The 23,805-nt window shown below is 36.6% G+C and overlaps 3 protein-coding genes and 1 pseudogene across 3 annotated transcripts; 2 read left to right on the top strand and 2 right to left on the bottom strand.

Moving 5' to 3' along the window:
- Positions 1-125: 125 nt before the first annotated feature.
- LOC101314430 lies at positions 126-1,770 on the bottom strand. The gene has a single exon (XM_004291090.1). The coding sequence runs from the start codon at positions 1,676-1,678 to the stop codon at positions 632-634; it is 1,047 nt and encodes a 348-aa protein (XP_004291138.1). The 5' UTR covers positions 1,679-1,770; the 3' UTR covers positions 126-631.
- A 5,131-nt stretch (positions 1,771-6,901) lies between these two features.
- LOC101314149 lies at positions 6,902-10,472 on the bottom strand. The gene is made up of 12 exons (XM_004291089.1): positions 10,236-10,472; positions 10,036-10,125; positions 9,432-9,539; positions 9,226-9,342; positions 8,821-9,055; positions 8,549-8,700; positions 8,113-8,468; positions 7,931-8,030; positions 7,735-7,794; positions 7,546-7,629; positions 7,327-7,443; positions 6,902-7,230 (listed from the first exon to the last, which is right to left on the bottom strand). The coding sequence occupies exons 2-12, from the start codon at positions 10,096-10,098 to the stop codon at positions 6,931-6,933; spliced, it is 1,692 nt and encodes a 563-aa protein (XP_004291137.1). The 5' UTR covers positions 10,099-10,125; positions 10,236-10,472; the 3' UTR covers positions 6,902-6,930.
- A 6,847-nt stretch (positions 10,473-17,319) lies between these two features.
- On the top strand, positions 17,320-19,392 carry LOC101294825 (annotated as a pseudogene).
- An 843-nt stretch (positions 19,393-20,235) lies between these two features.
- Positions 20,236-22,572, top strand: LOC101294533 (serine carboxypeptidase II-3-like). Its single transcript, XM_004292778.1, has 8 exons — positions 20,236-20,635; positions 20,744-20,851; positions 20,949-21,223; positions 21,328-21,585; positions 21,706-21,812; positions 22,028-22,114; positions 22,218-22,326; positions 22,423-22,572. The coding sequence occupies exons 1-8, from the start codon at positions 20,236-20,238 to the stop codon at positions 22,570-22,572; spliced, it is 1,494 nt and encodes a 497-aa protein (XP_004292826.1).
- The last annotated feature ends 1,233 nt before the right edge of the window (positions 22,573-23,805 follow it).

The following is a 23,805-nucleotide window of genomic DNA, read 5'->3' as shown; positions in this document are numbered from 1 at the left end:
TGAATTAGGATAACCGATGAAAAAAAATTAGAATAATATGAATGTGTCTATTTCGTCTCAGAAGTTGTTTTGTTAGTTTATTGCATAATGTCGCTATTAGTGGCTATATTTATTAGACAATTATATTTGGTGTTTGCCTTCTAGCTTTAGAACATAGCGGCATGGCCCTTTCACTAATGAGGTGGAGGTTGTCTTCATATGAACTTCTCATGGAATCATTCTATTGAATATAATGGAGGTTTATGCTTGCATAGCTAGCAAGCCTTATTTTTTGTTCTTATTAGTATATCAAAATTGATAATTTCTGAGTAGACCTTCAAATAGTATGTGCTGCAAGCCTGCAATACAAGAATTTGAACCAAAAAATTTAATTTGTGATTTCTAATTTTCTATGCTTTCAGTATAATCTTACAATTTCAGACTTCGCTGATATCAGAGTGAAGAAAGAATATATTTGTGTATAAGCAGTAATGGGGGCAACCAAGCTTTGTTTGTTATCTTTCATTGCACGCCATTCCTCTTAAAGTATGAACTCTACACCTACTAAAAGAATACAGACTTTACAACAAAAAGAAGAAAAACCCAGGATGTGTTTTAACAAATAATAAATAAAATAGCAGACTCTGAAGATTCAGGACCTTGAAAGAGACCCAAATCCAGTGGACAGAGAATGAACAGCAGGATTGAAAGCTAGTCTTCCTAGAATGCCCTGATTGTAAGGCAGGAAGGTCTTCTTCTTCATGTCATTGGACACTGCCTTGTTCACGGTGTAATGCAACTCATGTGCTGAAGGTCCTTTTCTTCTTGAAACAGAGGCCGGGCTGTCTATGGATCTGAAGCTGGAGCTAGCAGTCTTCACATGCTCATTTTTATGATTCGAGAACTTGCTGAATGGATCTTTATCTGTTGCTCTGCCCTCTGATGCGCTCCGAAACAACAGGAAATCTTTCAGCCTCCATTTTCTTGAAGCCTTGCAACTATTTAGAGCAGCAGTAGCAGATGAAATTAGTGAACCCTTTGTAGCTAGTTGCTTGTTCTCGTTCTGTGCTGCTACTTGCTGTCGTTTCAGCTCTTCTTCTTCTTGTGCCCAGTTAAACTCTGAAACCCTCAAAGGAGATAGTGATCTTGAAGCTCTACGGCTCGAAGAAGGCAAGGTTGAGGAAGCTCTTTCTCTTCCTCTCTGTTGCTGTGAAGAAACAGTTGATTTCTTCTGGGGAGTTTCCATTCTGGTCGGATTGTTCATCCCGGATGGATATGAATCTCTTTCTTTCCTCCTCCTGGGCGAAAGAGCTTGCCGAACATTCATCTTCTTTGTTGAGGATTGAGGAGGTGAAGGAAGCTTTAAAGGTCTTATAACACCGCCATCAAAGAGCTCTTCAGCTGAGAGAGAAACTCTGTCTACCTCCTCACCAATATCAAAGGCAAAGTCGTCTGGTTTTGATGATTTGGATGGTGCTGCACGTTCAAACTCATCCTCTTCTTCCCAGTTACTACTGACTGCGGAGAACTCATCAAATTCTCTGTAAAACTCAGATATTCTAGATGGACTGGTTGGTGCACTCAAGAAGCTGTAGTCGCCAAAGCGTCTCGGAGTAGAAGGAGCAGTGATGGCAGGGGAAGATCGAGCGCTGTTGAAGTCGAAATCGAAAGCGGGTCTGCTCGGTATAGCTACCTCCATGATTGAGCCTCTCTAAGTGCTTGTGTTGGTTTTGGGATATGATAAACAGATGAAACTGAAAGATGCAACGAGAAAGTGAAGGCTATATATAACAGAAGGGAGAGGAAGGAACAGAGAAAGGAGCAGGGTAAAGATTGTTGACCATGAAGAAGGATTACGAGCCGCCTTATAATACTTTTAAGCTGATGATAGGTGCTTTTCTATTATTACTTGCGCTATAAAACAATGAGACCTCACATGACAAATGTTCATCATTCCTTTGTTTCTTTTGGTTACTTACGGTACCTGCATTTTCCTTGAAGTAGAGCCACGAGGTATACGTGGAACCATACTAAACTCGTTCCAAATCTAACCTATTTTATGTGTTTTTTCATTTGATCTTCACCCTTGGAAACTTGAAGCTTGTAATTTCATTATTGGTTTGGTTATCGTTCTTTTTTTTTTTTTTTTTTCTTAATTATGTATGACGTAGTTACGACTTACAAGATAAAAGATATAGTTGGTATTGATGTATCCTTATTAGTTAATTACAGATAAAAAAAATCTGATAGTGAAACTTTCGTTCTAGATACTTATTAGGAGGTAGTCGAATACAAATTGAAGTATATACGTACCTGAATTATACGTCAGTGCAAACAGATCTATAAGACCAAAACTCATGGCGTTACAATGAAAGCCATCACTAACTTTCATCACTAATTTACCCGTGCCTTTTTCCCCAAGCTTTGGTTTGAAATTTTGAATACAAGGCATGCAGTCAAAGGAGTCGATTGCCTCACTTGAGATGTGTCCCAATTATAGCTTATGAGTTTGGCATGTACTCATAAAGCCCAACCAAAACAACAGAATTATGATAACATGTTCAGCATTACTAATTGACTAGACCTAATTCTTTGGAGGTTTTACTTCTCCTATTGCATGGTAGCGAATTGTGGATGATGATGAAGCTAGTAGTAAAGTTTAAGGGTAAATCATGTTGATAAATTTGGCATAATTGGGTTGCAAGTTACGACTATTTGGACAAATGTAGTGGAGGTATTTGGTATCTTAATTAATTAGCAACCAAATAGTCATGATGCATACACATTTGATTATGTTTTGGTGCGCATTTTTCTTCTGAAATTAAGACTTACGAACGGAACAGGGCCTAAGGTCGCTGTTAGATTGGTTAAAACTGTTAATTAAATTTTGGAGGCTGATAAATATTTCAAGGTGTGTAAGATTGTTTGGTGCAGCTATATCTGGCTTTTTGGGACCCCGAGATATATATTTAGACATGCATTGACAAATTATGCTTAACAAAATGTCAAGTAGTGACACAAACTTGCGCCCCTTTTATTGATTTTGGATGGAAACTACCATATTTGGTAGGGCACATTATTGTTAGCATATTTAACACTTTACAGCTGCCTGCCTTAGCTCATATCATTTTCAATTTTATTTTCTCTTATAAGTTATAATTGAATCTTGACAGGACAATCTAACACTTTGCTTAAAAAAAATTTAAAAAAAATTTGTAAATTAGTAAATACACATACTAGGTATTGGTATTTTGATTTTTATTGATATATGGTAATGACGATAGAGTAACCATAAAAGAGATACTACGTATTGGATATTATTATGATTTTTATTGATATAGCGTAATGATGATAGTCGTAAGTCGTAATCATGAAAGAGAGACGAAATTCAAAAATTAACCGAATAGATCGAACTAACCCTAGCTCTAGTGTCCTGTTGGATATGCAATGTAGCCGGCGTGGTCTCAAGACTTAACGCAGATGCATACATGTTGATTCAACCGTAGGGTTTTTCTATATATATGTTGATTCATGCAACTGCGATCGATGAATCCACGTTTTTGTGCTCATTATAGTTAATTGATCTGATATATACAGATCTAGTCTAGATAAGAATTGCCGTCCAGTCGCATGCATCTTGTTAAATTAATTTGGCTGGACTCTAACTTGTGTCTCATTTCTGGAGTTGGTTTAGATAGATCAATACTATATATTCAGTATAAATAAGTGATCTGGAATTAATCGTATATATTATTACTATAAGCAGGCGGATCATTAGGGATCGATTGTGATTTGTACACGTACACATGGTTTGTGTATAGTTATATATAGGGTAAAATATTGTAGTCCTTGTGGTTTGAAGTCGATATTTGTTTAGTCCTTATAATTTTATTTTAATCTTAATAGTCTTTAAAGTCACAATTTTTCATCTAAATAGTCCTTATGGTTTTATTTTAATCTGAATAGTCCTTAAAGTCACAATTTTTCATCCAAATAGTTATTCCGACAATTTTCTTAGTTAAAGGCCACGTCAGCAATTTAACTGACAAAATGAACGGAATGACTATTTAGATGAAAAATCATGACTTTAAAGACTATTCATATTAAATTAAAACCAGAAGGACCTAAAATTAATAATTGTCGACTTCAAACCCAAGAAGGACTAAACTAAAATTTCAATTACTATATTATATATATATATATATATATATATATATATATATATATATGTGGCTGTGGTTTTTGGTAAATTAGCTCGAAAAATGAAAAGGTTGATTTATGTATGTGTAAAAATGAAATAATCCAAACTGGTTTATTTTCTAGAAGCTAGGCTGCTCTTGTATTGTCTTTTATGTATGAACACGTACTAATACATGCATGCGTGCAACTCTTCTAATCAAAATAGAGACTTCTATTTTCTTCCTTGTGCTTAATTAAAAAGAAAATTGATAGATCGATGACCTCGATCTATATATCTTAATATACATGCATCAATTAATTAATATCAAGACTGTTTCAATCGAGTTCAAAAAAAAAATACTTGGATTGTACACATTTCTGTTGTTTGAAAAATTCCTTGCTTTTGTTTTTACACACAAATACAACTCAACATGTAAGAAAATTATTCTTATATACAAGACCATCTAGAAAGAAAGACGTACAGCTAGCTCATGAAGTTGATCATCTTAATTTGCTTGGTTGACAAGGAATACAGAATAATAATTTGCAAGACGAGATAAGTACATGTAATCATACTCGTACGTGTGTACATGCGTGCGTATAAACTAATTTACTGAAGTCAAGAATTTACTGAGTTAACGGCATCTTAAATCATGACACTCATATACTAACTAATTTAAATGTGTATTATCCAGAAATCATAGAATTAGTATATGTATAATGATAAAAGTAGCTATATATATATGTAAGGTAGGTAAATTAGGTCAAATTAAGTTGTCAAATAATGCAACGTACACAGACAACATGCACCTCGCCAACTCCCATACATGTCAATTTTCTTTGTTTTTTTGGTTCATTTTTTCATGTCAAACGTGCTCAAACTGGATCGATTAGTTCTTATATTATCCTTGTTTGTTTTATATATAGGTTGGTTTTTGTATTCTATTACTTCTTTTCAACGGTTTTAAGTTTGATTATTTGACATTCATATTAGATTTAGATCGAGTCAGAGAGACGAACTTAAGCTATGTATTCTAGAATGGTAAGTCTGACCAAAACGGCAAAACTGATCAACTTACATATACCAGAACAATGTCGGCCCATCCAGGCCCAGAGAACAGAACACTATTGATCTTGGCCCAATCTAATTACATGCTTCATCTTTGAAAATTATACAGCGCACCCGGGTGCGCCGCGCACCTGTCCATCTCCGTCGTTCATTTTGAAAAAGTCAAAAGTCCACGTCAAATGGACGGCGGAGATGGACGGGTGCGCTGCGCACCCGGGTGCGCTGAATACGCTCTCCTTCATCTTACATTACATGCATATAACTAACTGGTTGGGTTAGAAACTTTGAATGACTATTTTTACAAAAAATTAACCAAACTCACCTAATGGTAGCCATAACTAGATGACGGGAACAATAGCACAATATGTGCTTAATGATTTCAGTGTCATTGTTAACAAACTGACTTCTGCAGTGCCTAGAGTGCTAGCATCGGCTTTCAGTTCTTCAGCTTTTGATATTTTGTTGGGTTGAAGATGAAATTTCATTCACGTCATTCCAATCTTTTAGACTTTTAGTAAATTGATGCCTTTGATGCACTTGTCCAGGTCACCAGCCTGTGATTTATGTTTTCCTCTAGTTCTTAATTTGTTTTAACATGGAGATTGGAGACCAAGTGATCAGAAACTGGGTCCAAAATTTGTAGTTTTCTTGGGCTTCAAGTCTTTCCTTCCCCTTGACCAAAAACGTCTTCCCTTCCCTACTAGAACTCTAGAAGAGTTTGATCTTTCATACGACACAAACAAATGCTTCAATGAAGTGGGGTGGGGGTTGTCCAGATTCATCACGGGATTTGTAAAACCCAAGTCCTTTTCACAAACACACAACATGTCTCTCATCCCTGAAATTAGCACCGTCACGAAATAAAAACCATGTGTTGCTTCTTCTCTGATTAGTCCTTGCAGAACTGTAGAGGCTTCTTCATTTTTTCCTCTTAAATTTGGCCTCAGGAAACGTCCTTCTCAGGCCTCGTAGGCACTGGAACGACCCCTGCTTCGAAAAGCGTTTTGTTCTTTGTTTCGATGTGGCTCATAGATTGGACCGTCATGTCTTAACATGCTTTAGGACCACATCAACTTGTTTCTAACCAAGTTTTCTTGAGAATGGGCCAATCTTTTGATTCCCCTCTGCAACAGATCATAGCCACTGCTCCACTTTAACAACCCATGACAAACAGGGAACTGTTCCTAGCTTCTACTTGATGCAAAACCCCTTTGGCTTTCAGTGTTCTCCATTCTTAACTAGCTGCATTGTTACTTGCATCCATTGTTTTTTCACAGTTCAGTTATTGGAGTCGGAGGTCGCTCTAGATGGTTTCCCAAAATGTGATTCACTTAGCATAATTTTATCTAGTATTGTACTCGAGCCTCAGTTCTACACTTTGGATTGCAACACAGATCCGGGTTTGTTTTATTTTACACACATTCTGAATTTTTATCTGGTATTGGTCTGCAGTTGTTTGCTTAACAAGTTCACTTCTCATCATGCATTGATCAGAAAACTGATAACTTCTGACTCAAGAAACCAGAGTAATGTCTATAGCATGTGAAATCCCAAAAATGCATTCATCTCAGCGTTACTTACAGGTAAAGAAAGAAAGGAGCAGATATAACTTACATATTTTACATGTAATATCGATATATTTATATATCTATTGCTCTGTACAAAATGGTAACCCCAACACACTCAATAATATGCAATCAGATTCATGTGTGTAGAAGATACCTAAAGCTGAACTCATAGGGCATGATTTGGACAAACTGTGAATGAGGATCGGTTTTGGCTCCTTCAAGAAACTTGATTGCTTCTTTTCCTAGTTCACTAGGTAGCTGAAGGCAGATCCAGTCTAGCAACGACTCTAAATCCTTTGCGTAATCAAGTAGGTACCAATCCAAAAGCTTTGGAATTGCAAACTTGCTCGATGAAATTCCAACTGCAGCCTGCAAGTACTCTCTTTTTGCGATTTCTAGTTCATTGTCAACTTGGGATGCAGTGTAAACTCTTACCTACATTTTGCCGAGACCACATAATAGTATTATGTCAGTCAATGACTCACTTCAGTCTCAAAAATTAATGGAAAGGTCCATCTATGTACAACTTACAGCAGGGGAGGACCAGCTTCCACATGATAGAGCAAATGTTACCAGCGGTTCAGATAATTCCAATGCGAAAATGCTTCTTGCTGTATTCTCATCATTCTTTGCACCCTTGGAGAAGGTCTGGTCAGAAGTATAGGCAAGGATAAGAGAATAAAAAGATCGAAGAAAAAAAATCTGTGTCAATCAGTAGAGGTTCTGAAGGTGGACAGTAGTACTACTTACATATTTTGAGTGATATGGCAGCCTCAAGATAAAATGTTCTATAGTTATTGCACTGAGCAAGTGCCCCCCAACATTTATAGTTGCCTGAATGACAAGTACATAAAATAGTGACAAGCTATCAATTGATTGCAATGTAGGTATGTAGATATTTAATGACACCAGGACATTAGGATCATCAATATTCCATACCTTCTGCATTAGCGCGACAATTATTTCAGGCCTCTCTGGTATTCCATGTTCTAAGAAAGCCTGAAGCATTGGAGTAGAGCACATTAATCAAATTCTCAACAAACGCAAAGAAGATGCATTGAGAAACAAGAAAGAACTGCAGACTAGATTGTTTGTGCCACAAAAGAAATTATGCTCGCAAAGATTCCATACATACATTCATCATGCAGGAATTGTAGATATTAATCCAGAATGCAAGCTTCTCTTGATGACCGAGGCTTTTCAAATTTACAGAAGCAAGTTTCCCTAGCAGTAATCTGAAAATTCAGCCAAGGAGACAAAATTACTATAACTCCTTGAATTATCGTCATATCATGCAACACTGTATAGAGAACTTACTTCAATCTTCGGAGCAGGAACAAAGAGCTTGCTGTTCGATTAGGATTAATAGAGCGGGCTTCAACTGCATGTAATTGCTTATATGGACCAATATCTCTCCGTCCAAATTCTGAACAGATACCATAAGGATCCCAAAATTCTGGTTTTTCATTGCTTTGTTGGATTCCTAATGTTGAAAAGGAAGGCTGGTTTTCCGTAATGCCCTTTGCTGAACTCATTCTCATGAAAATGCTTGATAAGCACTTCAGAATATTTTCAGATATTTTGTTTGGGCTGTCATCTCCGGATGGCTTTTTTTCTGGAATACTAGAAAGTCTTGCTTCTGTGCTCTCTTGTTCAGTTACTCTAACTTCTAACTGGAGGATAACGGAAACTAAGTTCATTGCACGGAATTTAAGTAACTTCATCAAAATTGGTATTTGAAGTAAGTACATACCTGTAGTTTTGGAGAATCTAAACGCTTTTGTGCTATTTTCGGATCAACTGGAGGTCTTTTCGCTGGAGTCCTAACCTGAGCATTACTATGGATCAAGGATTTCTTGTTGTTCTTCATTGAGGGATTACATGATTGATTCTCTTGCTTATGATCTACATTGGCAATAAATAACATCAAATTTTTTATGTCCTGGTTCCACTATTGAAAAAATGAACAGTAGAAAAGGGGACTGATTTATAGCTAACCAGAAGGATCAAACTCCTATAACTTACCAGAAGGGGATGGCGAATGCTTCACCGCGGTATCAGTGTCCACTATACTACCATGAAATTTATGATTCTTTTTAGGGTTTGAATCACATAGTTCAGCTGAGGTTTCTAAGCTCCTCTTGGAAGTCGAAATGTTGACAGCTTCCTGATACAAGTCCTTCCTAAAATGCACTACTTGTTCTTCAAGCCGAACAACTTCCTCTTCCAAAACAGCAACCTCAGCAAGAAGCTCTAATGTCTACAAATTTGAAATTGTCATTGAATGGAAGTCACTCAAATACTCTCAGTTCATTAGTTTTAATTACTTATCACAATGATTTTTAACAACAATTGTGCAAAATGAAAAATAAATAAAACTGCAGCAAGCACGCAATGAAAGATGAATGTAGAAGACAGTGAAACACTTACATAAGGAGGCAGATAAGGTGGTAGACGAGGTAGAGCTCCCAGGGGTCTATTGAATGCCCTCTGCAAAGCTCTGTGTACATTCTCTTCATGTCTAAGCTTCTTCTTCAGCTTATCAACCTAAACAATTTACAATGCTGAACAAATCAATAATCACATCGAAATAGTGTCTGAAATTACAAAACTTGAAGATGAGAAGAATTTCACACATCTTGTTGCAAAGCCAATTTTCTCTCTCTTCTTGACGCTTTTCCAAGGCTGATTGCCTTTGTGATATTCCTTTCTTTACTCCCTTGCATTTCTTCTACCTTAATATCCTTCAACAAAAGCAGAGGAACAGAACAAGCAATAAGAACAAGAAAAAACTAACAGCAAATACTCACTTAAATGAACAATCCATAATGAAATTTAATCAAAGAAGCTCACTTTCTATAGTCTTGCGTTGAAAACCAGTCTCGTAATTAGAAGGGTCAGAGAAGAATTGGGAAAGACAGCAATCAACTTTCCCCAGAAAATTTTGTGAGAGGCAGGGGATAGAGAGAAAGAGAGTAAGTAAGATTGAGAAAGATGATGAAGATAAAGCAATCTCTGAGTGTGAAGTAGAAGACCCAGCACGGAATTCTATCAAAAAATGTCTAACTAGAACACCACCTGGAGGCTCCTCATCGAAACTCAAAGCCATATTTTTTGGTGAAAAGAACAGTTAAAGACTTGAAAGCAAAGTTCAAATCAGAGCAATTTAGGCTCCTCCAACAGTGTGAAACCGTTTTCCAAAAACTAAGTATAAAAAAACAAACTTGGTAAGCAGATTACTTTCTCATTCTTCTTGGTTGGAGCTTTCATGGACTGCAGCTTTGTCCTGACCCTTGTATTCATTTTCCAGGCTTTGTATTAATCCAATCTCTGCAAGACAGTGATCAAACACGTTCAATAACTTCATCACTGTCAAACTAGTCAGCAGTTTCAATCGTTGAATTGCCATAAATATAAAGATCAGAAACTCAGAATCAGACCCTTTTACAGATGAAAAACTCATAACCTTCAAAACTTCAATGCCACCAAACAGTAATCACTCTCCAATCCATGGCTTCCTCGTTCATGGTGAAGTTAAATGTATAAAACCACCAAAACCATGTAACTAAAACCTCGGGATTTGAGCTGGATTGCCTCGAAACAATAACAACTTCGAGAAATGCACGTCCTACCTCAATTTACAAAAGCATAAAACATCAAACTGGATTCAATGGTTTCTGCAAACTCTGTTCCGAAGCTTCACCACACCACCGTTTTGAAGAGACAGAAAGACAGAGATGGGTTTATAATCCGAGTGAAAGGTAAAAGCAAGAGAGCACACACGCACTGTGGTGTAATTTGCTGTTTCGTTGCGTCATCATCAACCCAACGTGGAGTCGTGGACCTTTCTCTTTTAATCCCCTCTCTCCCTCTCTGCGATATAGCGCAGTATAGCACCACCGACTCAGCTGGGATTCCGAGAATGCCCCTGGTTTCATGGAATTATCAGAATTGAATGAGAAAATCAAAATGGGGGAGGAGATTCATTAAATTGCATTACTTAAGAAATATTGAAGGGTTTCTGAGTTTGTATTTATGTTGCTATTTTAAAGATGGTGAAGATGTTGACTGCGGGAAGATTTGAGATTTATGATTTCTAAGCTAGCTGGTTCAGAAAAAAAGTATGCATGGAGGTCCAAGTGACAAGTATGAGGTGTATGCATTAAATATGTTTATTTAGATTTTGGGAAGGCAAAGGCTGCCTAAATCACATGTTTGCCAACCAAGTTAAATGGGTTTTGGATTATGAAAAATGATATTAAATATGGGCATTTCTCATACTCTGAAATTTATAAACCCTTCAAGATTTGGTTCTTCTTTTAATTATTTTGACCATTTGGTTCTCGTTACATTAACATGTATGATATGTTTATTTGTTGTGCAATGTTCATGTTTAGTTATAGATTAATGTTTAGCTCTAAATTGGTTCCAATTTGAAATGGTCTATTTGTTTTGCAGACTTGCAGTTACTAAATATCGATAGAATCCAAGTATAAAGTTTCTCTCGTGACAGATTCTTTCCGTTTTTGTAATAATAAGACATTATTAATCTATTAATGCCAATTTTGTAGGTTTAAAAAAGAATTTAAATTTAATAGAAGTTGATCTATAACATGAATATTGGATCAGTGGGGGTGCAGTGGAAAAGCTAGCTAGCTTCCACGATATGACGGATTGGATGGAAGTTAAAAACATACAAGATATGTGGAAAATGACAAATGCTCACTCAAAATCGCATGACTAATTTCTAAGGAAAATGTCAATATGGAAAACTAAAATGGTCCAGCGCTAATTAGAGAGAGATAAATAAAACAAGGAGATATGGACACGGCACCCACAACCACGTGAGAATGACATCCAAGCACAACATGGCATGAGGATGAGACTTAATTTCATGCTTAATTTAGATTACATGCATGTTAATCATCACTGATTATTTAGTTGTTGATTGCGAACTTGTCAAGTGACCTTACTATACTATGTTCAAGAGAAAAAATTTCCTTTTTAGATGTAAGTATGTAATGCATCGGAAATTTGGAAAGCAGACCTTAATTTGTGTAATACGTATAATACATATCATATTAGATGATACGTATAATACATACTATATTCTCAATTTATGTGCAAGGTTAGAAAACTAGAAATCAAATCAAACATCTCTGCGATATCATCGTGACATGAATGTCAACAACACTATAACCACATTGCATTTCATTTGTCAAGATGTCTAACAAAAATGCATTTCATTAGTTTGCGGTATACAGTCTTTATCATCCCATCAAGGCATCAGTGTCTCAATAATTGATCCATGTATATCTTGATCAACATGTTTGCACTTTGCAGCTGTGTGATGCAACCTTATGTGGTGAAATCAAAACATCGCATTTTTGGATGATGATGTTGAGTTGAGGCATAGCTGAAAATGATCAAATTGATTGAATACTCGCAATAATGCTATGTACAAAATAGTCTTGCTCCTCGATCTTATTCTAATTCCATGCACGTTAATCCAATTTTATATACTAATTTTTGGGTTTGACCGACCATAAACAAACTGAGAAATTGGTCATGGAGGGAAATGTACGTATATGACAACTAATTGCTGGGGAATTAGATTCTTGCCTGATTAATAAGTGGCCAAAATTTAGAATCGTCGGGGTGGATCAGACACACAGAATATATCAAACAGTGTTGCTTAATGTATACCCCAAGCTTATGTCTCTGCCGACCGTTTTCTCTGGCATATAAGAATTTTCAATATCTTTGAAGATCTAATTCACCAAGTAAGAAAATGATTATTGCTATTTTATAATGGACATGATATGCATTAGGGTAATTTGTTAGTGACTGAAAAGAGCAAAGTCATAATCAGCAAACATATGCCAAAATAGTTCATATATATTGATCTTGATTCTTGATGCGGTGGTGGGTACGGTGGTGGCCCGGCGAAATGAGGCCTCTTATATTACCCACGAGGTGGTTCTTGCAAAGTAAAAAAAAGCTGATGTGCTTAGCCATGTCTAATCTAATCTATAGAGAAAGTGATCATTTTATTGAAGGACACTGAAATTAAGCTTTTCATTGTGGGGAATATGATCATGATGATCTGAAGTTGATAGTCATCATACCACTAGAATCATTTCATTTTTGGCTTGTCGATCTAGATCTCTGCAATCTTCAATTCCTTTTCATCTCGCTTATTAGTTTAATTCATGTTCTTCCTTTTACATCAGAATAATGTCGGTGAGTAGTCGTTGTTTGGTAATTAATTAGTTAGTCTTACTACCTTCGTGAAAGCCATGAGTTCAAATATGTAAGGAATTTTATATCAAAATAAAACTTAATCGATCTTTGTAACCCTAAATTAAGTACTTTTATCTGTAAATCATTGTTCAAAAAGCTAGTGGAAAGGGAACTTAATTAAGTGAAGATCGCTAGCATACCATTAATATTCAGGAAATGATATATAGTTGAGGAAATGCAGTGAATATATATACATGGCATATATGGAGCCATGGATTTAGAGTTAGTCATGGAATGTTGGTCCAAATTAAGGTGGTGTGGCTAGGCTTCAGTGTATATGTAACTTAGGGTCCTACAACTCTCCTACCGTCTTAATTTGAAGATAATCGATGAGTCTACTCTATGCATGGGTTTCAGGTGCATGTCCTTAATTCTTATTAATAATATATATCGTGCAGTTCTGGCCAAAAGAAGAACTAGAAATGTTTAAAGCTGTTCTTTGTTGCAGTCGTTGTGATAAAAGAGAGAAACAGAAGCTGCTATGTACATGCTCAAAAGTCTCTCTCTCGCTCTCTCTCTCTCTCTCTCTCTCTCTTTTTGGTCCACCACAGCAAAGCTAGCTAGGTAATACTTTGGGGCCTGGGACTGGGATCGACTACGTACATCGATCTCCATCGATCCTAGCTTTGTTTCTCGTCTAAGGTCAATTGCTGTTTGGCTGTCGTACCCGTTCCTGTAAGGGTCCAGTGTCTGTAGCTGAGAGGGGATCCGAAATGACACCAACAAATCTCCATTATTGAGTTGCAAAGCTTCCGGATTTAACAGCAGCTAGCGCTAGCTTGTGCTTTTTATTTCTGTGTACCAAAAGGAAACTCGTAGGACACTTAAATAAAGTGAGAGAGATTCACTACTGAGGATAACATATCACCATGACATGTCCGGTACTGTTTATAGATCTAAATCTCTCGCAGGACAAAAGATTTGCCAGCTTGCTATCCTCACCCACCATTTTGGCACTCCTTGTTTTTGCATTCACGTACTGCATGTTTGGACTTTGGCATGCTCTATACTGAACGTTCCTCTATACTACAGGTGATGGTGGTGGATTACAGATCGGGAAGCTAGGATCCAAAAGTTCAGAGAGAGAGAGAGAGAGAGAGTAATGGAAACGGGTAATGAGACAAAGCTGCATGTAAAACAATGAGAAAGATTGATAGGCTAGGTCATTGACCAGCAGTTTTATCAGTTAACTCCAACCGGGAAATGATTCTTGCCTTGCTTCTACTGGATGCCAAAATTTCTCTCTTGATATTTAACTCTCGTCGGTTCACATCAATTGGTTTCTTATCACCAATTCGTCCTTATCATTGTCCAAACAAGAACAAGGTGTAGAATGAATTGCATGATTGCATCATTCTCTCAAGTCCAAAACAAGGTCCGGCCCTGGTTAAACTTCAGACTTTCGATGCAGAGCAAGCTAACTGGGCAACAATGTTTGGGTCGGCCACTCCTTTCTGGGTCCAAAGTTGTTTGGTATTGGCATTCAGCTGCATCGATCATCTCTATGATTACTAATCGTACTTCATATTTTCTCGAGAACTTCACACTATGGTTAAATTATGTAGTATGTATTTATACAAAAATATAGTACGGAATATGCGAAAACAAATCACTCTAGTCCAGTCATGTTGCCCTTAATTAATTAATGAGAAAATTAGATAAAAACTCAAAATACTAGACATCTTTTAAGATAAATCCATACATATTTTTCTTTTATTTTACACCCACTCCACATAGCAAACATATCATATAGAGCAAATGTCTATAATTAATAGTTTTATTCATTTTTCGGTTTCTCTAATTTGCCCTTCAGACAATAAAAAGCTAAATTTGGTATATTTTTCAATTTTAACATCAATTTAAAACTCAAATACTAGCTAAAATTTAGTTGGATTTAACTTTGACATAATCAATTACATTCTTTAATTTTTTATCTTGTTATTACTAACTTGAGTGTATATATATATACAAAAGTATGTCATTTGTAATAAGATGATACTTTTCATTCCTAAGCTCATATTTGGTGTCTCTCTACATAATCGAAAAATGTCTAATTGTAAAGTACATGTTCTTGTTCTTTGATTAATTTTCTTCTTTTTAGGTATATTATTATATCATTTCCCATCCTAATTAAGAGAACATTTTACTCTCTACTACTTACGTTTCTAATGTACCTATTAAGTAGGGCATGATATGATAATATACCTAAAAAGAAAAAGCCCAAAATTGGGTTTAGGGCATAGGGTTAAGGTATAGGGTTTAGGGTATAGGGTATAGAGTTAGGGTATATGTTCAGGGTATAAGGTTTAGGGTTTAGGGTATAGGATATAGGGTTTAGGGTATAGGGTTTAGGGGCTAGGGTTTAGATTAGATATCTTATTCATATTATATTTTACCTTATGTATAGATTAGAAAATGAATTCCTTTAATCTAGATTTTTTCATAAAAATAAAGAAAAGAATTAATTACTGGTCACTCTATTAACTTTCATGCGCTCGACAGTTTACTCCATTAACTTTCAATTTCAATCGATTACTCCATTAACTATCCAATGTCACACAATTAGGTCCATCCGTTAAGTGGCCGTCCAAATCAGTGGTTAAGTTGCTGACTGGACATATTTTTCAACTGGAAATTTCATTGTTCTCGCCGCCAACCGCACCAACGCCCTCTGGTGGCTCTATTCGTTGTTTGGTTTCAATTAGAATCATTGTGGTTGTAGCTCAAGAACTATGTTCTTGAGTTTGGGTGTCCAAAGTAGATTTTGGATCCTTTTGATTCAACTGTCTGTTGTATTTAAAATGATTTCGTACTCTGGAAATCTGTTCCTTAACGTTTTGAAGCTTTAGAACTTGTTTTGTTACTTCAAAAGTCGAATTAAAGCTTTCAAAATCAAGTTTATTAGTTGCTGCAAATTTCCAGAATTCTGCAGAAAAGCTGATTTTCTTTCCTACTTTGCGTCTTGATATCTTTCAGCTCAGGCCTTTTTTTTTAAATTCGAAAGTACTTTTGTAAAGCTCATATATCCATCTTTATGTGTCTTAAATTTCAGAGGATTTGGTTAACATTTGGTTTGTCAAATTGCTTGCCAAAAACAGTAGCAGATTCAGCCAAAAGCTGAATTTTTTTAGGTTTTCAGATTTTTGTTTCAACTTTGAGAGCATACTTCCTATCCAGGGCTTTGTTTTCAAAACTTAAGCTATGTACTTAAAGCTTGTAATCCTATCTTTACAATAGGCTTTGGTTCATAAACTTTTGTTGGATTTGAGTGAGTGGAAAGTGAAGCCAAAAACAACAGCTTACACACTGTTTGGGAAGCCATGGCTGGCCAGAGAGAGAGAGAGAGGTGGGGTGTTAAATGAAATTTCCAGTTGAAAAATATGTCCAGTCAGCAACTTAACCACTGATTTGGACGGCCACTTAACGGATGGACCTAATTGTGTGACATTGGATAGTTAATGGAGTAATCGATTGAAATTGAAAGTTAATAGAGTAAACTGTCGAGCGCATGAAAGTTAATGAAGTGACCAGTAATTTCTCCTAAAGAAAACTACATGATTCTTGCAAATTGATTGAAAAATGTTAGTGTTAGAAGAAAAACTCATAATCAAGGTATTTAAGACAACATCAACTAAGCTTATTTATTATATTAATATGTTATAGTTAAATGGTGGCAATTGTGTAAAATTTAGAAAAAGTAGGACATAATATTTATTATAATTGATACATTTTAGATATCTATCAGATATGAATATTAGGTGGGTTTTATTTAAAACCACTATTTAAAATTAGGTGTATATGAAAATTCCCCTTAATTAATTAATTCTTCTGCTGGCTAGCTGGTGTCTGCATACAAGTATATAACCAATCCAAAGAATCAAAAATCTCAATCTTGTGATAGGAATGCTGTACTAATTGTACATATGCTGTTTTCACTGGCCCTTGATTACAAGCTAACTCGGCAATGCCTTATTATTCTCGTCACAGTTAGGTCCATTTCAAACTTCAAATTACTTTGCTTTAGGTCTATAAATACTAGATCTAAGCGAAACTGATACTCCATCCAACAAATTGAAGTACATTAGCAATAAGAAATGAAGATGAAGTTTTCACTGCTCACCTTCTTGCTGTTACTCACCAGCTACCAATTGGCCTTTCGAATTGCATCCTGCCATGCCGATCAAATTGGCAACCTCAAAAAGTTGATTAAGTCACGCAAATATGGAGTTGATCATGCTAAATCGTTGGGGCTTTGATGCCGTTGCAGGCAACACTTTTTCTTCGGTATACGTTGGATCCCAACAGGGGTCGATGGAAGCCGATAAGATTGATGCATTGCCTGGACAACCTGCTGAAGGTGTTAATTTTAATCAGTATGGGCCGGGGGATATGTTACTGTTGATCCTAGTGCTGGGAGAGCATTGTTCTACTATTTTGTAGAGCCTCCCCAAAATTCTTCAACCAAACCTTTGGTGCTGTGGTTAAATGGAGGTAAATAATCTTTGAAACTTACTAGCTATCACAATCATATCTCCTTTATATATATGATCGTTCTCCTTTACATGTCTTTTATATATGATTGGCTACTTAATTTGATATTGTCACCCTATTTGCATGGTGAGTGTAACACATATACTGTATGAGTACCATTACAGGACCAGGATGCTCGTCTTTTGGATATGGAGCCATGAAAGAGCTAGGACCTTTCCCAGTCAACAGGGATGGAAAGACACTATTCCACAATGACTTTGCTTGGAACAATGGTAACTAAACACAAGTCTTTGTTTTTGAACTTGGAACAACAAGTAAAACAAATTTGTTCTCAATTTGTTTGAGGTAAAATTAATTTATGCATCTAATTTTGCATAATGCAGAGCCGAATGTGCTCTTCTTGGAGGTCCCCAGCAGGAGTTGGCTTCTCATATTCAAACACATCAACCGATTATAAAGTGGGTGACAACAGAACGGCTTGGGATTCTTACATATTTCTTGTAATCTGGTTGGAGAGATTTCCTCAATATAATCCAGTGATGTTTTCATCACCGGAGAGGACTATGCTGGTCATTACGTACCTCAACTTGCTTCCACCATTCTTTCTCAGAACATAGTCACAAACCAGACCAAAATTAACCTCAAAGGCATTGCTGTGAGTTCAAATTCTCTAGCTTCTCCAATTGCAGTAGTACTACTAGTTAGCTAGCTAGCTAGCTAGCTAGGACAAAGTTTCTTCTCTTCATTTCTAAGTTAATGCTGACTATGCAGATTGGGAATGCTTGGATCGATGATGTTACTCAGAACTTGGGTTGGTATGATTATTTGCGGACACATGCTATGAACTCCAACGAAACAAATGCCGGAATACATAAATATTGTAACTTTACCGGTAAACATGTAGTTCTATCAGATAATGAGTATGGTGACATTGATCAGTATAACATCTACGCTCCTTTTTGCAACAAATCATCACCCGCGCCCTCAACTGGTTCAGTAAGTGTGACGCTAATATGATCAATTTTCGCAAATTAGTGAATAAATTATAATGCAATCCAAGAATGAAGAACAATACATCATGACATCTATTAATTATGATGTAGGTTAATGATTTTGATCCATGCTCGGACAACTATGTCCAGACTTATCTAAATCTTAAGGAGGTGCAAGCAGCTCTTCATGTAAAGCCTACAGTATGGAGAGCTTGCAGGTAAACATACATGCACACAAACTTGCCAGTCATGTATCTTCTTAGATCTTAATCCATCAATCACAACAAATTATGATCCTTAATCTTTTTTGGTCTCTAGTCGTAAAATCGAATGGTTGGAGTGGCCAGTGACTGTCCTACCTACAATACAAGAGCTCATAGGAAGTGGGATAAGGTTGTGGCTCTACAGGTACGTGAGAATCTTGCTTTGATTTTAAGTTTCTGTATATCGTTCCACCGATCGACGTCCTATTTCATTCACAAAGAAATACTGAACTTAACTAGCCAGCTGATGTTAAAGTTATGCTGAACACTGCAAGTATTCTCTATATACGTACAGTGGAGACCGGGACTTGTTAGTATCAGTCACAGCTACCCCGTACGCCATAAACACCCTCAACTTAACAACCGAGACTGCATGGAGGCCATGGTACTCCGGTGAAGAGGTTGGAGGATATGTGGTTGGATACAAAGGCTTGACATTTGCTACAGTAAGAGGAGCTAGCCATGAGGTTCCCAGCTACCAACCAGAGAGAGCACTCACCTTGTTCTCATCTTTCCTTCAGGGTACGCTTCCGCCTCCTGGTTCTTAATTTTCAGTCCTTCCTCGTGGCGGAGATCGTTGCTCAGCATCGAATTCTGAAGAGTACTTGACCATGGTGCTTGAATAAATTTGTAATATAAGCTTCAACAGAAGGATGGTGAAATGCCTAATAATAATTTTATGTGTATCTTCAAGTTTCATTTGATTTGGCATTGATATCATCTTGAAGGTACAAAAATATGCATGATTGACATTGAGTTCTTGAAATTAATCAAGAGAATAGATATCTCTGATCGAGATTCAAAGTTAATTTCTCACCGATCGAGATCAAGTTGATCCAATGCCATTGTCCACTTACACCATCGTTCAACAGAACAAAATCACGAATCAAATCAACGTCAAAGGCATTGCAGTGAACTCATAATTACGTTATTGATTAATTCAATGTACGTACTAATGCAGATATATCCCAGATCTATTAATATGCTAATTAGTAATGGATGTATCATTCTAGTTTTGGCCTAGGTTATAATAGCACACAAATTAAAAAACAAACAGATGAGATTCAGTAATTGTAATTCCTAAATTAATTATATACTTGCCGTCGGACGTCTCTTGTTATTTCGACGATAAAATCAACAAAGATCTAACAACTTCTGTGAAATATTCAAGCTAGGCTAGCTGGAGTTTTGCATATATCATATCCAAACAGTTTCTAACCTTGATCTCGTGAAACGAAAATGAGGTAAGACAAACGCTACATGCTGTACTAATTGTCCGTCTGCTATATAAGCAGTTTCCTCTTGTACATTAATCTAACGCCTCAGTATTCTCGTCCGAAGGGTATAACTACTATATATACCCGTACATAACTAATTAATCATCACCGAACATGATGAAGATGAAGGTCTCATGTTTGCTTCTCCTCCTCAGCTTTCAGTTTACCTTTCTGAACATATCATGCCGCGCCAAACAAATCGATACCCTGAACAAGTTGCTCCAGCAGTCTCGTAAATCTGGACTCAATCCTCCCCGTTCTCAATCGTCGACAGACATTGTCTTTGATGTCGAAGATGATCAGTATTCACCGGTGTATATCGGATCTCAAGACGGGGCTAAGGAAGCCGATAAGATTGACGCTTTGCCAGGACAACCAACGGAAGGAGCCGAGTTTAATCAGTATTCGGGCTATGTTACAGTAAACCCCAAAGCTGGGAGAGCATTGTTTTACTACTTTGTAGAGTCTCCCCAAGATTCTTCATCCAAACCCTTAGTCTTATGGTTAAATGGAGGTAACATAATTACTGTACAATTATATTCTTTACGAATGTAACTTTTTACTACTCTAGTTTATGTTGTTGTATGTGCTTGTGTTTGTGTACGTACGTACGTATTCACAGGACCAGGTTGCTCATCCTTTGGATATGGCGCCATGGAAGAACTGGGACCTTTCAGAGTCAACAATGATAAAATTTCGTTGTTTGCCAACGACTATGCATGGAACAACGGTACTTAATTAGGCAAAATTATTATCCCAAATTTTATATATACCTATATACTTGAGAGTTGACAGTAACAAGCAGCAAAACTACTTAATGGACGCAGTGGCAAACGTCCTCTTCTTGGAGTCTCCAGCAGGAGTTGGTTTCTCGTATTCAAACACATCATCGGACTATGGAAATGTGGGTGACAAGAGAACGGCCGAGGACTCTTACGCTTTTCTTGTAAACTGGCTAGAGAGATTTCCCGAATACAAAAACCGTGATTTCTTCATAACCGGAGAGAGCTACGCTGGCCATTATGTACCTCAACTCGCTTACACCATCGTCCAACAGAACAAAATCACGAATCAAACTAAAATCAACCTCAAAGGAATTGCAGTGAGTTCATCATCAAGTTATTAATTAGTTCAATGTTTACTAATGCAGATATATCTTAGATCTATTAGTATGGTAATTAATTAGTAATGGATGTATAATTTTAGATTGGAAATGCTTGGATCGACGATAATACAAGTGCATGGGGTATCGTTGATTATTTGTGGACACATGCTTTGAGCTCTGACGAAACCAATGCAGGAATACACAAGTATTGTGACTTTACTTCAGAAAACTCATCCGACTTATGTGATAACTATGTGCATCAACTGTACAAGGAGAAAGGACAAATCGACATATACAACATCTATGCTCCACTTTGCCTAGAAGATGGTTCAAAAACAACACCCAGTTCAGTTGGTTCTGTAAGTCTAGAATGGAGTTGGTTTTTTACCTTTGGTGAAACGTCAAGAACTGAGCTTGTTTTAACATGTTCCTCAAGCACAAAGATTGTCATATATGATGTTGGTTTTATATCGATGCAGGTCTTTGAATTTGATCCATGCTCTGACGAATATGTGGAAGCGTATCTGAATCTTGCCGAGGTGCAAGCAGCTCTTCACGTCAAACCTACCCAATGGACAGCTTGCGGGTATACAAATATATACACTAGACAAAAATGACACATATAAATGACCATTTATTTCTGGATTTATGCATCACACAACATTGGTATAGTGTAAAGTTTAAATCTTGGCTTGTGCATTATGACATTTTTTGCCAAGTAAATTAGACTGTGTGTGCTACATGTGTATATTCTCTTAATATTACAAAATTTGTAATTGTATTGATCATTTTGGTCTTTAGAGGTGTTGGGTGGACGGACAGCCCAGAAACCATTCTACCCACAATACAGTCGCTCATAGAAACTGGGATAAGGGTATGGATATACAGGTATGCTCTGAATGCAAATCAACAAATCAGTACTATTACTTTGATCGACCACCAAGGTTAATTGAATATAAGCTAAATGCCAAATGGAAACCTAAACCTGCAGCGGAGACACCGATGCTCGAGTACCGGTCACGGCTTCTAGATACTCCATAAACACACTAAACTTACCAGTTGAGACTCCATGGAGGCCATGGAACTCCACCCCTGATGAGGTACGTAACTTAATATGGTTATTTCAAATTTGATGCCCCAATATATATCAGTACATATGAATTCTGATGATGTTGGTTAAAATGATATGTTTGCAGGTTGGAGGATATGTGGTTGGGTACAAGGGGTTGACATTTGCAACAGTAAGAGGAGCAGGCCATAAGGTTCCAAGCTACCAACCGCAGCGATCACTCGTCTTCATCTCATCCTTCCTTCAGGGGACACTTCCTCCGGCTCCTCCTTCATAGGAGCTAGGTCATATGGAACATGCATTTCAGAAGATGGTCATTGAATAAAATTAGGAAAACGTCACCTTAATTTGTAAAATGCCTATCAACTTGGCTGAATAATTGCTCCAAGTGATTATATTTTGTGGCTATTATTCTTTTATTGGTTGGTTTAAACTTTTTATATGATCATCTTTTCCAAAAATGCCATTTATATATACAATTTCTATCCAGAGCGAAACTACACTTTGAAATTAAAGTGTGAAGTTCCTTATTTGACTCACTTTTCGGTCATATTTTCACATCTCCACCATTTAGTTTGTAGAACCTAATGCATACACCACTCTTGCCAAGTTTCATCCAAATTGGTAATCGTTAAGGTACCGAATTAGATCAAATCAACAAACGGACCATAAATCTGTCTATTCAGTTTTGTTTGTGTAAATAACGATTATGAAAACCCAAACGATCATCAAATTCAATGAAACTTGGCAGAAGTGATATATGCATTAGGTTATACAAACTGAACGGTGGAGATGTGGAAATATGACCGAAAAGTGAGTTAAATAAGGAACTTCACACTTTAATTTCAAAGTGAAGCTTCGCTCAGGATAGGAACTGATATACAATTCCTATATATATATATATATATAGAATAATACAATTAGCGTAGGATCAATTAGTTTAGGGTTACGTTTTAAACCAACCAAATATATGTAGCGGTGCTTGGAATGTATTTCATTCTATGCCATGCAAGCTAGTACGTACTGAAATTTATTCACGATATGCATCATGACCTCAGAAATGAACTTCTATAAACAAGTTTATGAAAATTCACTACTCTTTTTAATGAAATTTTTGTATGCACGATGTGTATTTACACGACGAACGCAATCTTAACTATTCATAACAATTCATATATTTGACCACCATGTTTCTATATTATTTCATCTAATTTTGACAATCCATGTATGTATGTGAAAATACACGTAGTGTACTGAAGATGCTCTTCTCCTTCTAATATAAACAAACACAGACACACCACATTCTCACAATATATTGTCATCCAGAAAATAATCTTTCTGCCATTCTTTAGGAAATAGGAATTGATAGACAATTACATCTATGTAGAATGGCAAGCATGCACGGCCAGCCCATAGCCAGATAGCGAGGTTCTTACTTTTTAGCTTTCTGGGGTGCAAACCCTCAATGCATGTGCTGTGTTTTGTCCAAAAGTGATATGTCAAGTGCAAA

The sequence above is a fragment of the Fragaria vesca genome, linkage group LG2, assembly GCF_000184155.1.
Source record: "Fragaria vesca subsp. vesca linkage group LG2, FraVesHawaii_1.0, whole genome shotgun sequence".
NCBI classification, from domain to species: domain Eukaryota; kingdom Viridiplantae; phylum Streptophyta; class Magnoliopsida; order Rosales; family Rosaceae; genus Fragaria; species Fragaria vesca.
This window is presented reverse-complemented; position numbering and strand designations above follow the sequence as displayed.

What these genes read in the sequence shown, in the direction of transcription:
- LOC101314430 (XM_004291090.1), bottom strand. Translation starts at nt 1,678, where the DNA reads ATGGAGGTAGCTATACCGAGCAGACCCGCTTTCGATTTCGACTTCAAC.
- LOC101314149 (XM_004291089.1), bottom strand. Translation starts at nt 10,098, where the DNA reads ATGAATACAAGGGTCAGGACAAAGCTGCAGTCCATGAAAGCTCCAACC. An exon ending in TAGATTCTCCAAAACTACAG is followed by an intron (nt 8,469 to 8,548) that starts GTATGTACTTAC and finishes GTTATCCTCCAG; the next exon opens with TTAGAAGTTAGAGTAACTGA. An exon ending in TTCCTGCTCCGAAGATTGAA is followed by an intron (nt 8,031 to 8,112) that starts GTAAGTTCTCTA and finishes CTGAATTTTCAG; the next exon opens with ATTACTGCTAGGGAAACTTG.
- LOC101294533 (XM_004292778.1), top strand. Translation starts at nt 20,236, where the DNA reads ATGATGAAGATGAAGGTCTCATGTTTGCTTCTCCTCCTCAGCTTTCAG. An exon ending in AGTCTTATGGTTAAATGGAG is followed by an intron (nt 20,636 to 20,743) that starts GTAACATAATTA and finishes ACGTATTCACAG; the next exon opens with GACCAGGTTGCTCATCCTTT. An exon ending in GGAACTCCACCCCTGATGAG is followed by an intron (nt 22,327 to 22,422) that starts GTACGTAACTTA and finishes ATATGTTTGCAG; the next exon opens with GTTGGAGGATATGTGGTTGG.